Consider the following 19,439-nt stretch of genomic DNA (forward strand, 5'->3'; position numbering starts at 1 on the left):
ATAACCCTTTGTGTTTTTATTGATTCAGAAGGATTCTGTCTGTAAAGAAATATTTTGTTTTTCTTAGATTTCCTTTTTAATTTCTTGATTGATTCACTCTTGTGTATTTTCAGTTCTCTACATCCTTTTTAATTTTTTTGGTCAAAACTATCAAGAAATAAACTGGAAATGTTCGACATTCTGACCAGATCAGACAGCATTTAAGAAGAGAGGCAACATTTCCTGGCAGTGAAAATGTTACTTCATTGAAGCTTCAGAGCATCAATTTCATTTTTTTTTAAGTTGCTTCATTTAAATTCACTTGCAGATCACTGTTTCATTATCTTTGAAGTTTCTGCCATACCCAATTTCAATGTTTAACCAATATTTGTAGAAAGGAAATTTTCAGAGAATCAAGTTTAAAATTTGGTTTGTTCTTTGCTGCCACTTTTTACTGAGAAAGGAATATTGCACTGTTGCATTCAATACATAATCCAGGTTCAGAAATTAGAGCTAAGGTATTGAAGAAGGGTCTCAGCTCTAAACGTCCATTTATTTCAATGGACGCTGCCTGACCCGCTGAGTTCCTCCAGTACTTTGTGTGTATTCCTTTGGATTTCCAGCAGTTAGTCCTGACGAAGGGTCTCGGCCCAAAATGTCAGCAGTGCTTCTTCCTATAGATGCTGCCTGGCCTGCTGCGTTCCAGCAGCATTTTGTGTGTGTTGCTTGAATTTCCAGCATCTGCAGATTTCCTCATGTTTGCCTGTTAGAGAATAGTTGTTTTTACTTTCAATATACTGCTTAATCGACTCATACTAGACAGTAGAGACACCAGGCAGGATAGCGGAATGCTCCTCTTGCGGGATGTGGGAAGGCAGGGAGACCTCCAGCGTCCCTGATGACTACAACTGTGAGAAGTGCACCCAGCTCCAGCTTCTAACAATCTGCATTAAGGAGTTGGAGCTGGAACTGGATGAACACTGGGGGGAGGGGGGGTGATAAGACATATAGAGAGGTAGTTACAGCCAAAGCAACATGTACAACAAACTGGAGGAAATCAACAGATCGGGCAGCATCCGTGGAAACGTTTCCATGAATCCTGCCCACCCTGCTGAGTTCCTCCAGCTTGTTGTACGTGTTGCTTTGCCCCCCCCAACATCTGCCGTGTACTTTGTAGTTACAGCCAAGGTGCAGGACACAGGAAACTGGGTGACAGTCAGGAAGGGGAAAGGGGTTAAGGAGCCAGTGCAGAGTACCCCTGTGGCCATCCCCCTCAACAACAGGGGTACCACTTTGGATACCATTGGAGGGTGTGGGGGTGACCTAAAAGAGGAAAGACGCAGTGGTTGGGTCTCTGGCACTGAGTGTGCCTCTATGACTCAGAAGGGAAGGGTGAAGAAAAAGGCACACTGTGGTCATAGGGGATTTGTTAGTTAGGGGAATGAACAGGAGGTTCTGTGGGTGACAATGAGATTCTCGGATGCTAGGGTCCAGGATATCTCAGGTCAAGACCTCAGCATTCTGAAGTGGGAAGGTGAACAGCCAGAAGTTGTGGTCCATGTAAGTACCAATGACGAGGTTCTGCATCGGGAGTTCAGGGAGTTAGGTGCTAAGTTAAAGGGCAGGACCTCCAGGGTCATGATCTCTGGATTGCTATCCATGCCTTGTGCTAGTGAGGCCAGCACAAAGAAGATTATGCAGTTTAATACATTGCTAAGGAGTCAGTGTAGGAGGGAGGGCACAAGATTTTTGGATCATTAGGCTCTCTTCCAGGGAAGGTGGGAGCTATAAGTAGGGATGGTTTGCACATGAACTGGAGGGGGATTATATCCTAGCAGGAAGGTTTGTTAATGCTGCATGGTGAAGTTCGAACTAGAGTTGCAGAAAGATGGGAATCAGAGTGCCAGAACAGTTAGTGAAGAGGTTGTGGAAGAAGCTGTTGATAAGACCTTAGACAAAGTTAGGAATCAAAACATTGAGCATGGTACCACTAGTGTTCTGACCTGCATATATTTCAATGCAAGAAATATCGTAGAAAAGGCAGATGATGGTGCTGAAGATGAGGTAGCTGACTTACAAACAGAGGCAATGTGTTTTGAGGAGAGGCTGTTGATAGGGCAAAATTGCAGGCAACAGGATGAATTTCAACATAAAAGGCAGACAAAATTGAAAAGGGTGAATGCAGGACTAAAGGTGTTATATTTGAATGCGCATAGTCTATGGAATAAGGTAGATGAACTTGCAGCACAGTTGCAGATTGGCAGGTATGATATTGTAGGCATCACTGGATCATGGCTGAAAGAAGATTATAGCTGGGACTAGAATATAAAAGCAAGGATGTAATTTTGAGACTTTACAAAGCACTGATTAGGTCTCACTTGGAGTATTGTGAGCAGTATCTTAGAAAGGATGTGCTGACACTGGAAAGGTTCAAAGGAGGTTCACAAAAATGATTCCAGGATTGAATGGGTTTTCATATGGAGAGCATATGATGGCTCTGGGTCTGTATTCACTAGAATTCAGAAGAATGAGGGGTGACCTCATTGAAACCTATCAAATGATGTAAGGTCTTGATAGAGTGGATGTGGAGAGGATATTTCCTATGGTGGGAGAGTCTAAGACCAGAGGATAAGGCCGCAGAATAGAAGGCCATCGTCTTAGGATAGAGATGAGGAGGAGTTTCTTTAGCCAAAGAGTGGTGTATCTACAGAATTCTTTGCCACAGGAAGCTGTGGAGGCCAATTATTTATGTATATTTAAGGCAGAGGATGATAGATTCTTGATTGGTCAGGCAATGAAAGAGATTAAGGCTGAGAGGAAAATTGGATTAGACATAATGAAATGACATAGCAGACTCAATGAGCCAAATGGCCCAATTTTGCTCCTATATCTTATGGTCTTAAGTCACTCAGATTTAAAAGAATTTCATGAAATAACAGAGATTAAGCATGGTATTAAACATGAAAAGGATTAGACCATGAGATCATCACATAGGAGCAGAACTAGCCCATTCAGTCTATTGGGTCAGCTCCGCCATTTCATCATGGCTGATTTATTATCCTTCACAATCCCATTCACCTGCTTTCTCCTACCTTAGGTGCCCTTACTAATCAAGAAACTATCAATCTCCATTTTAAATATAATTTAAGATGGGGGGTTATATGGGAGGCAGGGTTTGAAGGTTGGCACAACATTGTGGGCCGAAGGGCCTGTAATGTGCTGTCTTATTCTATGTTCTAATATACTTAATGACTTGGCCTCTACTACTGCCTGTGGCAATTAATTCCAGATTCACTACCATTTGGCTAAAAAAATTCTTCCTTACCTCTGTTGTAAATGGACATTCCTTAATTCTGAGGCCCTCTTCTTACCTTCTATAGGAAACATCCACTCCATCCAGACCTTTCACTATTCAATAGGTTTCAATGAGATTGCTCTCATCGTTCTAAACTCAGGCCCAGAGCCATCAAATGCTTCTCATGTTAACCCTTTCATTCCCTGAACATTTCTCGTAAACTCACTCTTGAAGAAGGGGCTGAAAACTACTCACAATTTTCCAAGTGCTGTCTGACCAATGCCTGAGCATTATATCCTTTCTCTTATATTCTAGTCCTCTCGAAATGAATGTTAACATCGTGTTTTGCCTTCCTTACCACCGTCTCAACCTAGATGTTCACCTTTAAGGAATCCTTATCTTGTTAAGCAGCCTCATCTGCGGCACCTTGTCTTGGCCTTCTGAAAATCCAAGTAAACAACATGCACTGGCTCTCCTTTGTCTATCCTGCTGTTATTTCCTCAAAAAATTCCAATAGATTTATCAGGCAAGATTTCCCCTTAAGGAAGCCATACCAAATTTGGCCTATTTTATCAAGAACACCAAAACCTTATCCTTAGTAATGGACTCCAGCATCTTTCCAACTACTGAATTCAGGCTAACCAGCCTATAATTTCAAACAAGAAAAAATTTGCAGATGCTGGGATCCCAAACAACACACACAAAATGCTGGAAAAACTCAGCAGGTGAGGCAGCATCTATGGAAAAGAGTACAGCTGACATTTCAGGCCAAGACCCTTCAGCAGGACTGCGCCTTCTGAATTATCCTCTGAAACACCAGCCACTGCTGTTGTACTGTCATCCCTGCTAGTATCCCTTTCTAATCAATTTTGGCCAGTTCCTCTCTCATACCTCTGTAATTCCTTTAATTCCGCTGTAATAGTGATATATCTAGCTTTAACTTCTCCCTCTCAAACTGTAGGGTGAATTCTATCATATTATGATCACTGCCTCCTAAGGGTTCCTTTACCTTTAGCTCCCTAATCAACTGAAACAGCTTGACTGTTTCAAAATAACTAACTTGTTTTACTGAAAAAATATTACTCAATTCAGATTTTGTCATGATTCTTTTGGTATTGAGGCCCTCTGTTGGTTGGGATCAACCATGGACGTTGTGTCCCAGCTGTCTATGTTTGTCGAGTATCGTTCAGCTAGGTATTCTATTATACAAACACAAATTGCAACCAATTCAGAGTGGATCACATTATGAACACATGTATTATTTTACTTACCTCCAAACATTGTGCTGGAGAACAGTTTCCAATCTTATGTTTCAACCAAGAGACTTCTATACATTTTTTTCAAGTGAACAGTAATTAGGTTGTTTCATTTGATAACATTACATTCCTGCATTATCTTTTACTTATCTTGCTTTCACATTAGTTCTTTTAGAAGCTCTATCCTATACTGTTTATCTGTTGCCACAAAACAACTCACCTGTCCTAAAAAGCAGCTTCCTCCCATAAAACACATCAAGTTATGTAAGTTTTCCCATGCAAACAAGCAAAGCACCTTGAAGCTCCATTTTGCCGCATTACCTTTTACCAAAGTTACAAATTCATAAAGGCTTCAGGGTTACAGATCTGTTTCCACAACATGATATGCAGTCCAGGGCAGTATGATATGGAGAGCAAGCTGTTGCCCTGTAGCGGGCTCCCCCCCTCCATGCAGTTGATGAATCCAAAGGAACGACAGAGACCAACACAGTTTGGCTCCGGTGGTGTCGCAGGAGTCACCAGTCAACACTGAACTCAATGTAGCACTGTCTTAGAGACTCCAGCTCCAAAGTCCCTAAGACAGCGGAGGTTTGAGATCAGAGTTTTCCTCCCCTAGCTGAGCTGCCAGTAGAAACAGTTCTGTTGGGTTTAATAGCTAAGACTCACATGGAGACCAGGCACTAACATGGTTGTGTCGCGGTGACAGATTTATCTATAAATTAGTATTATGTATATTTGATCGATATAACGACTTACTTCAGGAAAATGCTTAATGATGTATTTATGTAAATACTGTCCTATGGCTTAAAAGATCAACTGTCTGACTTCTCACCTATTTTATGGGCTTGACCAGTTTTTATACAGACTTGCGTATTGTTAACGGACTATCGATTTTAGATTAAGGTTATTTTTTACGTATTGCCAGTTTTTATGTCTATGTCTTAAGGCATGCCTAGCTACCCAGCCAGTTTTTCTGTCTAAGTGACTAATTAGTGGCTAAGTTAACCGCAAGATGTACCCACCTGACGAGAGTAGCTGTGTTGTGTTTCCTGCTTCTAGCTCTTTAAATATTGTAAACTCAGAGCACTGACAGACTTCTGAAGCTGCAGAATCTCCTCAGCTGACAGCACTCACAGCTGTTCTACAGAACTATCTGTCAGGACTCTTGGTGAGTAGTATGAATTATATTGTGTTATATTATATTAGAAGTGGAACTTTTTAATTATATCTGATTGTACCTATTTGCCTGAGTAATTCACTTAAGTAAAAGTTTTATTATGGGTTAATACCATATTTTGGGGAGTTTGTTAAAAGTGAAGTGTGATTGTAAGAAGAAGCTCAAGAATCTCACCTTCTGAGCCTACTGGAGGTTCACAACCCTTTATCGACCATACTTTGCTCTCAGCCCAATATACTTAGCTGACTCTTAGGATAAGTTGCCTAACTCTATTTTACTCAGGATACGGTTCCGGGATAGAGGCAAATCTTAATTGGCTTACAGGTAAGCTCTAGAACCCAGATAGTATTCCAGTCAGCCAACTTGTTATAGTATTTAGGATTAGTCTCCGAGAACCCAACTCCGTATTGAGAGAACTATATCTCCTAACCGTCACAGTTGTCTGAGGCTATTTGGGATGCACACCATTGGGAGCATCTAACAGGAAGTGGGAGTTTAACCCCACTACCACCCCTAGCTATGGCAGTCTTAAGGAACTGATTCTCCTGGTATTGTTGTGCGATTCACCAGATTTGTTGACTTTCTTCAAATTGCTAGTCTAATCCCAAACCCGGCAGGCCATCATTTAAAACTTTGATTACCACCGGTGCCTCATTATTGTTCATCTCCTAGTGAGGTCCTGATCTGGGTTGAGCGTAGGTTGAATCGTGGAAAAGATTTCAGAATGTACAAAAGCAAGTGGTTTTAGATGCAATTCCCTTAATGCCCACAACCTTTGTATCAGTTAGTCATTTCTGTTTGAACTATGCAAATGAATGAAAATTCTAGCCTTGCATTTATTAACTACTCTCAGTGGCCACTTTATCAGGCACTGTATCCCCTTCATTTCAAGATTCAATGTGTTGTGGATTTAGAGATGATCTTCTGCACACCACTGTTGTGATGCATGGTTACTTGAATCACTGTTGCCTCCTGTCAGCTGGTACCAGTCTGGCCATTCTTCCTTGACCTCTCTCGTTAGCAAGAACTGCCACTCACTGAATGTCTTTTCTCTTTCACACATTTCACTGTAAGCTCAAGAGACTGTTGTATGTGAAAATCCCAGTCGATCAGCAGTTTCTAAGATACTTAAACCACCCCCCCCCCCCACCAATCTGGCACCAACAGTCATTCCACAGTTAAAGTCACCTACATCACATTTCTTCCCCATTCTGATGTTTGATCTAAACAACAACTGAACCTCTTGACTATGTCTTCATGCTTTTATGCATTGACTTGCTGCCACATGGTTGGCTGATTAGGTATTTGCATTAAAGAGCAGGGATACTGATGAAGCCTAATAAAGTGGCTACTGAGGGTATATTTAATATTATGGGTAATTGTTTAATTACAAATATACTCAAAAGTATTATTGAATGAGTTATTTATATAAATTCAGTATTCACTATATTTAGTGAAGATGTTAGCCTTTAAATTTATCGTTGACTTTCTCTTATCATATAACCATATAACAATTACAGCACGGAAACAGGCCATCTCGGCCCTTCTTGTCCGTGCCGAAAACTTACTCTCACCTAGTCCCACTGTCCCATACTTAGCTCATAGCCCTCCATTCCTTTCCTGTCCATATACCTATCCAATTTTTTTTTTAAATGACAATATCAAACCTGCCTTTACCAGATATAAGTACTTCTGGAAGCTCCTTCTGAGTAAAGAAGATCCCCCTCGTGTTACCCCTAAACTTTTGCCCCCTAACTCTCAACTCATGTCCTCTTGTTTGAATCTCCCCTAATCTCAATTAAAAAAGCCTATTCACGTCAACTCTATCTATCCCCCTCATAATTTTAAATACCTCTATCAAGTCTCCCCTCAACTTTCTACGCTCCAAAGAATAAAGACCTAACTTGTTCAACCTTTCTCTGTAACTTAGGTGCTGAAACCCAGGTAACATTCTAGTAAATCTCCTCTGTACTCTCTCTATTTTGTCGACATCTTTCCTATAATTCGGTGACCAGAACTGTAAACAATACTCCAAATTTGGCCTCACCAATGCCTTGTACAATTTTAACTCCTATACTCCCAACTCCTATACTCAATGCTCTGATTTATAAAGGCCAACGTACCAAAAGCCTTCTTCACCACCCTATCCACATGAGATCCCAAAATTATTTAATCAAAATCTCTATGGGAGTGATTTTGACTTTCTTCAGTTCTTTTATTTATTAATTTTACAGGATTTGGTTGTCACTTGGCAATGCTGGCACTTATTGTTTCTGAGAGCACTTCTTAAACACTACAGTCCTTGTGCTGAAAATACTCCCGTTGAGGAAAGTGTTTAGATTTAGGTCCAGCTGTGGTATAGGAATGCTGAGAGTTCAGGGTCCCATCATTGGCTAATCCGAGGATCAAAACCAAAGACTAGAGCCCAAAGCTTGATCAGTAGTCAGGAAGTTGGAGCCTGATGCTCAAAACCTGAAGCTGGAGGTCTGTTCTGGAGTTGAAGGATTGTCCATGTGTATGTGGGTGGGAAGAAAGGGACTCGATTTGTTGTTTTGTGTCTTGATGCGTTGTTTTACTGAGATTTGCAGGCATGCTACATTGGCAGTGAAATGTGTGGCAACGTCTGCAGGCTCATCACTAGGTAGAGTTGTTAGTCAACGCAAATTACACATTTCACTGAATGCTCAATGTGCCTGTGATAATGAATAAGAATCTAAAATGATATTTACAAGTTAGTATGGTATCACAGAGAACACTTGGTAAACACACACTTTGCACACGTGCATTTACACATACACAGACATTGTCTCGTCATTGCACTGGGTGTACGCACTTCAGTGTCTTCCCTGATAGGTTCTCATAAATGATTCTAAATTGATGCACTCGGTTTGGCTTTATGGTGCCACTCCAGCCATACACGCGGAATATTCCATCTCTTTGGTAGTGTGTAAATGCGTATATGTTGTTTGTATACTGTATTTAAGGTCCATACTTCTGTTTGTTTTGTAATTTGATTGTAACTACATTGTGGGGTGCATCATATTCTGATTCAAATGTAGTCCTAAGGTAACTGTGGATACTTAAAGTGGGCATGTCCTGGTGCTTTAAAAAAAACAGGGTTAGAGGAGAGAGAGAGAGAGAGAGAGAGATTGATTGATTGAGAGTGAGATTCACACTGGACAAAAATAGCATGGAGCTATTATTGTGTTTTCTGCTAGATGCCTTTTGTAAATATTGGCTGTTCATTTTTTCAATACTTTCACTGATTTTTGTCGCTCCTAATTAACATCCTTGCACTAAAGTGCTTAGCAACTCCAGCCATTTTTTTAATATCATAACCCACATTTCTAACATATGGTGTGTGACTTGGAGTGGAACACACAGGCAGTGGTGTTTCCATACACATGAAGTTTTCATCCTTTTTGACAGCAAAAGTTACAAATTTGTAAGTTCAGTCAGAGTAGCCTAGTCATGTGGTCACAGTGTATTTTTGTAGGTGGTATAAAGGTACAAGTGGTAGCTATTGTGGAAGAAATTAATGTTTAGAGTAGTGGACGGTGTGGTCATACAAGTAGGCTGCTTTTTCCTAGATGGTGTCAAATCTCTTGAATGTTATTGAAACTGGAAGTAGAGAGTATTTGACTTATGGCTTGTCAGGAGGCGAGTCGCTGAGCACAGGTATCCAGACTCCAGTTTGACCTTGTAGCTGGTACTTTAATAACTTGTCCATTTGAGTTTGTGGCCATTGTCTGGAACTTTTGTAGCACAAATATTGTTTGCCAATTATTAGAACGTCCTTAAGCATTTTCCACATCTTTGTACCTTTTCTAACTCCACAAAAATGTTGAATCTTTGAAAAGTACAAACATATAATAGTGATAGGACATGTGTTTAAGTAAGCCATGAACTCTTATGGAAGATATTTTAAAATGTACTCATCTTGCGGTCCCCAAGGAAATAGTTTGAAAGTGATTTTCAAAATTTTCACTCAGCCATCGTTCACCACACAATTATACCCACATAGGCCAGGTACAGAGGGTCTGCCGCAGGAGTTCAGACAGAGATGAGGACTTGGGCAGCAAGCTGCGGAGACTCCACCTCTATAATGTTTTGATAGATTTTGACAGAAGATAATGCTGGAGGCTGGAGCTTTGCTTTGATTTGATTTTAATTTAATCAGGCTTTATATATCCATAACATCCAGAGACATTTAAAGCTATTAAAAGTAATGTAAGTCATTTGTAAACATAAAATTTTTAGAAACTGTAGTACTATCTGTCATCGGACATGCAGCAGACCAACAACGTCACCCCAGATTTGGCCCACCAGCTAAACTTTTTCAGTGAAGTACCTGACCTTGACTGAAGGTGGAGCAATTAGTCTTGTGACCAGATAAAGATGAGAAAATGAAAATTTTTTAAAAACGTGAACGTTTTTACCATTGTTTATCTAAATCAACAAAAATTTTAACAACAAAGTGTTAATGGTGCTTTTGCAACACTTTGCAATCTCTTGAAAATTCCTTAATACAAGCAGATGAGATATAAAAAATGCACAGATTTGGATGCATTTCATTTATCTTAAGGAGCACCTTACCTCCTTTGGTAAAGACATATCTCCACCCCCGGCATTACAGCACATAAATTCCACTATTCAAGAAAGTGTGTGTTTGTGGCGGTGGGGAAGGAATGGGTGGAGAGGAAGGTTGAGTCTGAAAGAAGGAAAATATGAGCTATTTGGCCTATCATCTTTATTTGGGGAAATGTGGCATTTCTTACTAGCAGGACATTTAGAAAATCATAAGATAGTCAAAGAGAGTCAACATAATTATGAGAAGAGGAAAAATCACATTTGACAAATTTCTTTGAGATTGTAACCATTAGGATGAATAAATGTATATTTATATACTGATAAATGAAATAGTGGGATAATTATAGACCATAAATACACTAATACATTTTATTTCCAACAAAAACATTCAATAGAACATAAAAATATACAGCTTCTAATGAACCGAATCAAACACATGGTAAATGACTTAATGGAATAAATGTAGAATGTAAATATTCTAGGACAAGTACAGGTTCAAACTAGGCTAAATAGGTACAGGTACCTCTAGTTAAGTTGCATTATGTCTGACAAACAAAGTTAAATACTCTACAGGTACCTGATCGGCCAGGAACAGGATTCTCAAGTTATGAAGCAGCACTACGACAGACGGCGTTTTTAAAGACTTCTTCAAGTGTCATTTGTCTCATTAACATAGGTTTATGTCTAAGCAATCTCTCTTTAACTGAGTAAACTGCCATAATCTCTTGTTCACTGATAAATGCACATTGTTCAAAGTGCTGCCATGTCACACCTGAGTGATGTCAGCTGTTGGCATGCCAAACAAGCCTTGTTACAACACTCTCCACACTCCACGAAAAAGTCTTTGGTTTTCGGAGCTTTTTGGATTTCAGAATTTCGGATAAGGGATTGTGGACCTGTATTTGAATTTCCAGAACAACTTGCTGTTCAAGAGCTCACAGAGTTATTGGTAATATATTGATATATAATTACTCTTTTACAATGAACATTAAGAAGCCTTAGTTCCAAACCTGAGACAAATAGCTAGAAACCTGCATACAGAGGAGCTGCTTTGCTCCAGAATCAAGCTGTATCCTGCCTCTGATTATATATCTCTATTTTTTAACATCATTGTGAAATGGAAATATACTATATTTGCTTTCATTTTGGTCACAACTCAAGTTTCAATGAAATTAATATTGAAATAAAGCTTGTTTAGAGTACTTAAAATATTCAAAGTTGCAATTAATTGTATTGGTCTGCGATCAGAACCCTGCATAATGGAGCCCTGTGATAAATTCCACAGGATTTTCAGAAACTCCTTTAGGAACTTCATTGTTATATCATAACAGCAACCATGCAAATAGGACCCATCTGCACCCACTACACAATACTCCCCTCCAGACTAATATCCAAATTCAAAAGCCTGAATGTATTGGAGAATTATAATATGAGGCAAGGATGAGCATATGCAATTACAAAACTATTAGCAAAAATATAAAACTTTACTTATAATGCTCAAAGCAAAGCACAAAACAGCTACATTTTTCATCTTATCCTTCTGGGATCAATAAAGTGTAACAATCTAAATAGGAAAGGTTCAAAACATCAAACAAATCTGTTATTAAATATATTAATATACTATAAAATATTTACAGTTAAGTATGAACAATAAGACAATTAAGTTTCATGTAGTAACAAAAACAGTTCAAACTCTCCACTTTTTCCTTAAAATTACCATTTAGTTATATCCACAAGAATCTTTTTAGCAATCTTTTCCCCTCCATTAAGAGATTCCCAATACTCAGTTCCTAAAAAAAGAAGGAAATCTGATATTTGATGTCCTACAAAAGCTGGAATTGCGGACTCTATATCATTCATGTACATCATTGTATGCAAAGTGACTCAAAAACAGGAAACTGGCACTGGCACTCTTGGAAGTTCCCTTTCCCTGATACTTCACATTTGTGAATGTGCTCTTTGGCCTCTGCCCAAGTTGTTAAGAAATTGAGTATGGTGACATTGAACAAGGCGTTGAAACATTTGTTGAACGAAGTCACTCTGTAATTCAGTCAGCTCACTTACTTAGAACTCACTGAATTGCATATAAAGACTTTTTATGATTTTGAGTGCCTGCAACACGTGAAGTCAGCAAATGCTGGAAAAGCTCAGCAGGTCAGGTACCATCAGAGAGGGAAAGAGGAGTAACACTCCAAGTCATTGATCTTTTATTAATGATTTGTTCATTCTTAACCTGTTCCAATTCTGATGCAGGTTTGCAGTCCGTAAACAAATATTTTTGATTCTGTCTTTGTGTCTATAGCAGGACCAATGTCAATAAAAATATAATCAAGAAGTACAGTTACTGGAAATATGATATAAAACCAGAAAAAAACAGAAAATACAAGTGAAACTCAGTAAGTCAAACAACTTTCGTGGAGAGAGAAATACATTATAGAAAGATATTTAATGCTGAAGACGTAACTTAGAAAGCAAAATCATGATGCTTTGACATTTTGCTATGCTCCTTAGCCTACATTCCTTCAGCAAATTTCAAGTTCAGCTAAAACATAAATTTCAAAAACTGAACTCATTAACAATGATGAGATTTCTGATTGTCACACTATTGTAAGTAGATTGTGTTACAGACACATATAAATAAATAGCTAAACCCAAGTACATTTCTGTTTTAAATAAAGGAGACACAAGAGTCTGCAGGTACTGAAACTTAGAGGAAAAAAAAACAAACCACAAGAGGAGCTCAGTGGGTCAAGCATCATCTGTGGAGGCAGAGGAAATATCATTTCCAAGATCGAGACCACCCCACCCATCTCTATTTCTATTTCTCCCATTTATTTTCTTCAGTCATTTTCACAAATGCAATGAAGTGTTAGCGTTTTCACTTCTTCTGGTTTGTCAATGGCCTAGCTGCTGCTGCATCGCACTTACAGCAAAGAACCTAAGAATACAGAGACTTATTTATTTCATCCATGATTTTCATGCTGCAGAATTCAGCGGTAAAATAAATTGCTGCTAGTGTTAATACTACAATCATTACATGCAGCATTAAAATTACATACAAGTGGAACCAGAACTAAAATGACAAGAAAGTTGTAAAGAATATTGACATTTCAAGTTACAACATTCAAAGACGTTATATGAATTGCAACATCCGCGGAGTCTAAATGGCCCAGTATTAGAATTCAAAACGTGCATAAGCTTCCCTCAGTTTATCTGTTATCTGAAAAGGAAAGAAGATTTTGCATCAGAAATTTATGTTACTGGTGAACCTCCGACCATGTTTGCCAAGAGATAACATTTTGTATTTGAAATGATCCTCCTGTGATCTTGCATTTATTTTTTGTCTCCTTTTCTTTCAATTTCTTTTTCTGCCATTCCTTGTTAACCAATTGCAGCAATATGGAGAAAAGCTGAACAATCGATCTCTTTCAGTCTGCCACATCAAAGCCTCATATGTTCCGAAATGTATTTTACACGAGGAAAGGCTGGTCTTTTAACAGTTGCACAGGTGCATTGAGTGCAAAGGTAATCAAATATGTCCAGAGCTACAGCAAGGTCCAGAGAGAGAGAAAAGACACAGGGAAGAAAGGCCAGGGTGCATGTCAGGCCGCAGATGAAAGCAATTGATGGAGAGATGGCTGAAGCCTGCCTTTGCATGTCAGAAGTAGAAAACTGCTGTCAATAGCAAAATGTCTGGTCAGTAATTAATGTGTTTGGTTGTTGATCAATAGACGGTGGGAGTTGTTGAATGTAGGGCTCAGATTATGTGATCAGTGAGTGGCTGCAGGTAGCCAGGTGATCAATATTTTGGGGTGGAGGGCACTGATGCTATTATGGAGTGAGGACAAACTAAAGAAAGGCAACTGAGTAAATCGCATTTTGCGGACCACAGTACTGAAACTTGTTTCCTAGGGCCAGCTTAGGACATACTCCAGATACTGTGGAATGAAAACCACATTTAAGTCTTTGACATTTTTTTTAGTATTTTTTTCCATGGGCTTAATATGGGACGATGGGACTAGCTCACTGGGCAACACAGTTAGCATGGACGAGATGGGTTGAAGGGTCTGTTTCTATGACCTTATAATTTATCTTTCAATTCAATATGATTAATAGGTCAAAAACATGGTGCTATGCAATCTAATTTCTGTACAAACGTAGCCATCTTACAGTCCAATATATGCATGAGTTCAAGCATGTCACTCAAGCTCCATTATCTGTGTGAACTCGAATATGCCAAACTTGAAAATTTTTCTGTGATATATATATACTGTTCATTAAAGTCAACTCCAATGGACTGGGCAGATGAGATCAATGGAGAGATCCAACAGCCAGGACGGCAGTTCTGCAACGCTTCATGGAGAGCAAAGGGCATGACAGGGCACAGAAGTCATGGTCATCAACTACAATCAAGGAAGACTCCAGTTGTGACATCACAGGTCAAGGTCAAAAGAGTGTGGAACTGCCCCAGTGCAATAACTTTTCCACTTTAAAAAAATGCTCTCACGTAGCTTTCTACACGATGGATGTCGGACACAATGGACAACCAATCAAGCAAATCATACTTATCATATTGTTATACTAGTTCACATATTATAACTAAATAATGCAATAGATTTTTGTGGCTGCAGAAATATTACAATCAACCACCTTGCAATTTCCAGCACTGTATGGGATTAGCTCCAGTATCAGGAGTTCATGTTGCTGCACACTTATCTTTTTGCTGATGATAGAATATATAAAAGGTAAAGAAGATTCATAATCAATAATTCATGACAATTATCACATAGCCATTCGTATGGTGAAATGTTTACCTTATTATACATCTGAACCTGTTCATAGAGAAAATGTTGAACTGCTATTTTGTAGTCACTGGTAAGTTCATGGTTAAAATGATTGATTTCAGCTGCAATCACAAGAATGAACAAATGCACAGTTATTGAAATATAGGTTCACAATTGAAGCTATTTAATAAATATTTCTTATTTATGAATGAGTGTCTGTTGGTTTTCACTGCTTAGACAATGCAATGGCTTGTAGAGACAATCACTTCTTCCTTATAGAATAGTTTTCTGAAAGAAATAAAGCCACTAATGATTCTTATAGAGTGAGGCTAATATAAAAGAAACTATTGATCACTATATTTAACTTATTCTTTTCTCTGTTTTATTTGTGCTACAATGGTGACAGATATCAACTTCATTAGTATATTGCTTGGGGAAATTCCTGTAATAGCTAGTGTGAATAATCAGAACTATATGAGCAATGATGATCATTAATAATCTGTTTTAAAATTTTATCTTTATACATTTGGCCCATCCATTACTTCTCCTGTATTACTGAAGGTGATACAGATTTCACCTATTGGGTCAGTCATAATTTCTCAGGAATTCCATTAGCCAAGCATTAGCCAAGCCAAACAGTTTGGTCCAAGAACATAGAGAACTCTCAGATCTTTCCTAGGCAGGATCCAAGAAATGAATGGCGAACAGAAGGAATGTATACGAATATGTCAAGTAACACCTGGAGCGGATCGCTCACTGCAATGACAGGAGTTATTTGAATTTGCTACCTTTTAAGTACTTAACTAAGCGAGGGTTCAGGAATACCAAGTATAGACTGAAATCCAGCCTTCCACTTCACTTCACTCAGCTTCTCATTCCACAGAGGCTGCATGTCTTGCTGAATATCTTGAGCAATTCCTGATTTTATTTCTACTGCAGTTAAATAACGGCTTGTGAAGACCTGTTCTTTTTCATGATCTCCTCAGCTCTTAAACTGGGAAATCTGACCAGGTAACACTGCAACAATTGAACTTAAATACTTTACTTTAAATGTATTTAACTTTGTATTCAAAGGTGTATTTTTCAGCGGAATCAGAATCAGGTTTATTATCACTGGGATGTGGCTTAAAATTTGTTAACTTAGCAGCAGCAGCTCAATGCAATGCATAATCTAGCAGAGAGAGAAAAATAATAATAATAAAGTAAAATATAGTAATAAATAAACAAGTAAATCAATTACGTATATTGAATATTTTTTTTAAATGTGTAAAAACAGAAATACTGTGTATTAAAAAAAGTGAGGTAGTGTCCAAAGCTTCAATGTCCATTTAGGAATCAGATGGCGCAGGGGAAGAAGCTGTTCCTGAATCACCCAGTGTGTGCCTCCAGCACTCTGTATCTCCTACCTGATGGTAACAGTGAGAAAAGGGCATGCCCTGGGTGCTAGAGGTCCTTAATAATGGACGCTGCCTTTCTGAGACACCGCTCCCTAAAGATTCTTTTAATTTAATTTTAATTCTTTTATCTTTCTTCAAAACCCCGATGTATTTTAAATGGCACAGACATCTGGTCCTTGCCTCTGATGTCAATTGTTTTCATGTTACGCACTTCATTAAAATGGAAACAGTGTGCCCCTTGTAAAATAATCCTAACTCAGAGAATCAGAACACTGGGGTACAAGGACCATTTATGAAAAGTGATCTCAAAACTCTGGGCTGACCATCTAGAGCTTTATTCAGGAGTGCTGCTCTTTTATAGATGGTGGCATTTGGTAGAGATGTTAACCCCATCTTCTCTTTCAGGTGAACATAAAATAGGCTATGCACTATCATAATGGGAAACAGAAATATGACTCAAAAGAACACTGTATGGCCCCCACCTGGACCTGTGTGTGTGTGTTCTTGCCAAGCTAAGACATTAGAATTGACTATTAAGTAGAAAGGATCAGAAGGCTTAGATCTGAAAGAAAACAGACCTTCAATAGCTGAAGACACAACTCCAGCTCTGAAAACAACAGCTTCTTTTTCTTTCAATGTGACTTTGTTGGTGTGTGCAAGCTTTTCATATTCATGAGCCTTTTCCAGAGCTCCCTGAAAAGATAAACAAGTGCATTTTTTTTTCAGTTAAAGGTCTGAAAAACACAGCAGAATTTCTATCAAGCATGCTGTCTTAAAAGCTTTTCTGTCTAAAAATATCTTATACAGCTATACCAAAAATCTATGTACTTTACAGATTGGAAATTATGCAAAAGAACAACAGATGCTGTTATAACTGCAGCAGAACTTCGGACTTGGAGACATAAATTGGAATACTGGGTAAACCATTCCCTTGTCTCTTCTTTTACACTGCAACGGGAGGTCACCTAACACACTGGAGCAGTGCTCAATGCATGAATACTGTATTAGAATCAGACTAGAGTCAGAGTGGTGGACACAACCTCCGGCTATCCTTCCTCTGATAGTAAAATTGTCAAGCAGGACAGTCAAGCCCGCACTAAATTTAGATTTTGCATCACAAAATATATTAACCTCATGACTGCATTTCACTTCAAATGAAAAAAAACCTGACATTTAAAAAAAACACACAAAACTGCAAATACACTGACAACATATTTCCTTTATTACAGAAGTGACCATAGAACAATCTGGGAATTCAGATCCATAATTCCTTGAAAGTGGCCTCACAGGTACAGAGGGTTATAAAGAAAGCTTTTGAAAAATTGACCTTCATTAATCAAAGTACTGAGTACAGGAGCTGGGATGTTATGTTGAAATTGTATTAGATGCTGATGAGGTCTAATTTGGAGTACTGTGTCCAGTTTTGGTCACCTACCTACAGAAAAGATGTCAATAAGATTGAAAGCATGAAGGGAACATTTATAAGGATGTTGCCAGGACTAGGAAGACCTGAATTACAGCAAAAGGTTGAATAGGACTTTATTCTCTAGAACATAGAAATATAAGGGGAGATTTGATAGAGGTTTACAAAATTATGAGGAGTATAGATAGAGTAAATGCAAGCAGGCACTTTCCACTGAGGTTGGCAAGACTACAACTAGAGGTCATGCATTAACAGCGAAAGGTGAAATGTTTGAGGGGAACATGAGAGGGAACCTCTTCACTCAGGCAATGGTGAGAGTGTGAAATGAGCTGCCAGTACAAATGCTGGATACCAGTTCAATTTCATCATTTAGGAGAAATTTGCATAGATATGGAGAGTTATGGTCCGGATGCAGTTTGATGGGACTAGGCAGATTAATGGTTTGGCATGGTCTAGATGGGCCAAAGGTCTTGTTTCTGTGCTCCAGGGTTCTATGATTTTATGCCTTCATTTCAAAAGACATTGGCTGCTAAATGCTAAATGCTTCTGGACAAATTGAGGTTATGAACGTTGGCAAATAAATACAAGAACTGTTTCCTTCTTTCAAGCTGACAGAGAAACTAAACTGATAACCCAAAGCAAATTGAAGACATTCAAGTTTTGACTTAATATAACACAGTGCCCTAGAAATCTGTATGCACAGCGACTGTTGAAGTGCACGTAAGAGCTAAAGCAGCATCAGATCGGTAAAGACCCCAAAGAAAACAATGAACATCCAAACTAAGTGATAGGCCTAGAAACAATTGAGTGTAATGGACTAAATGCTTGCCCAGTTCCCAAAATATAAGCCAGTATCAGCAGCAGTCACACTAGAAAAAACAAATCTTCCTGCAATCTAACTTCATATACTTGTAAGGATGACATGTAAGGATATAATCAACAGCGGAAATTTTAAACATTTACCTGAATCTGGGACTGAGAGGCTGGCATCTAAAGCTATCATGCAACACAATTTTCTCTGCTGCTGCTGCACCCCCAGTGCCACTTCTTTCCAGCTTCTACTATCTCCCAACTACATCATGTTCACCTCTCATTTGATTTCCATTTCAGTCATCAAAGAGCAATTGATCAACAAATGCCATTTTGATGTAAGTGTATCCCATGAGAGAAACAACTAGAACCTAACTACTTGTCCCCCTTAGAAATGTCCTTTGGTCATGTTCAAAGCTGTTAGCTGCAGACATTTTAAACAATGCAGTATTGAAGGTCACCTTAATCAGTATGTCAACAAAACATATAGCCATACTTATTAAAATGAAATTGTAAAATATGAGAAAAGCAAACAAAGTGTTATCTAAAAATCTTACATGTCAAAGCAAACAGTGCATTTTTTAATCAAAATGATAATGCACTTTAACTTATAGTTATGTAGGTTTGGGGGTTTGGGAGGATGGTTTATTTGTTACTAAAGGGTGAATCCCATTGAGCTGGTATGAAAGTGATTGTGAGCACAATTATCCCATTTTTCATACTGTGAT

The 19,439-nt window shown here is 38.6% G+C and overlaps 1 protein-coding gene across 1 annotated transcript in view; it reads right to left on the bottom strand.

Annotated features, from left to right (window-relative positions):
- Positions 1 to 10,179: 10,179 nt before the first annotated feature.
- Positions 10,180 to 19,439, bottom strand: part of LOC132393450 (sorting nexin-9-like) — a 64,285-nt gene continuing 55,025 nt past the window's right edge. Inside the window, exons 15-17 of the mRNA XM_059968695.1 lie at positions 17,057 to 17,171; positions 15,112 to 15,203; positions 10,180 to 13,517 (exon numbers count right to left, since the gene is read on the bottom strand). Of these exons, the coding sequence (XP_059824678.1) occupies positions 13,473 to 13,517; positions 15,112 to 15,203; positions 17,057 to 17,171 (252 nt within the window). The 3' untranslated portion in view covers positions 10,180 to 13,472. The remainder of the gene's footprint in view (positions 13,518 to 15,111; positions 15,204 to 17,056; positions 17,172 to 19,439) is intronic.

The sequence above is a fragment of the Hypanus sabinus genome, chromosome 4, assembly GCF_030144855.1.
Source record: "Hypanus sabinus isolate sHypSab1 chromosome 4, sHypSab1.hap1, whole genome shotgun sequence".
In the NCBI taxonomy this organism is placed as follows: Eukaryota; Metazoa; Chordata; class Chondrichthyes; order Myliobatiformes; family Dasyatidae; genus Hypanus; species Hypanus sabinus.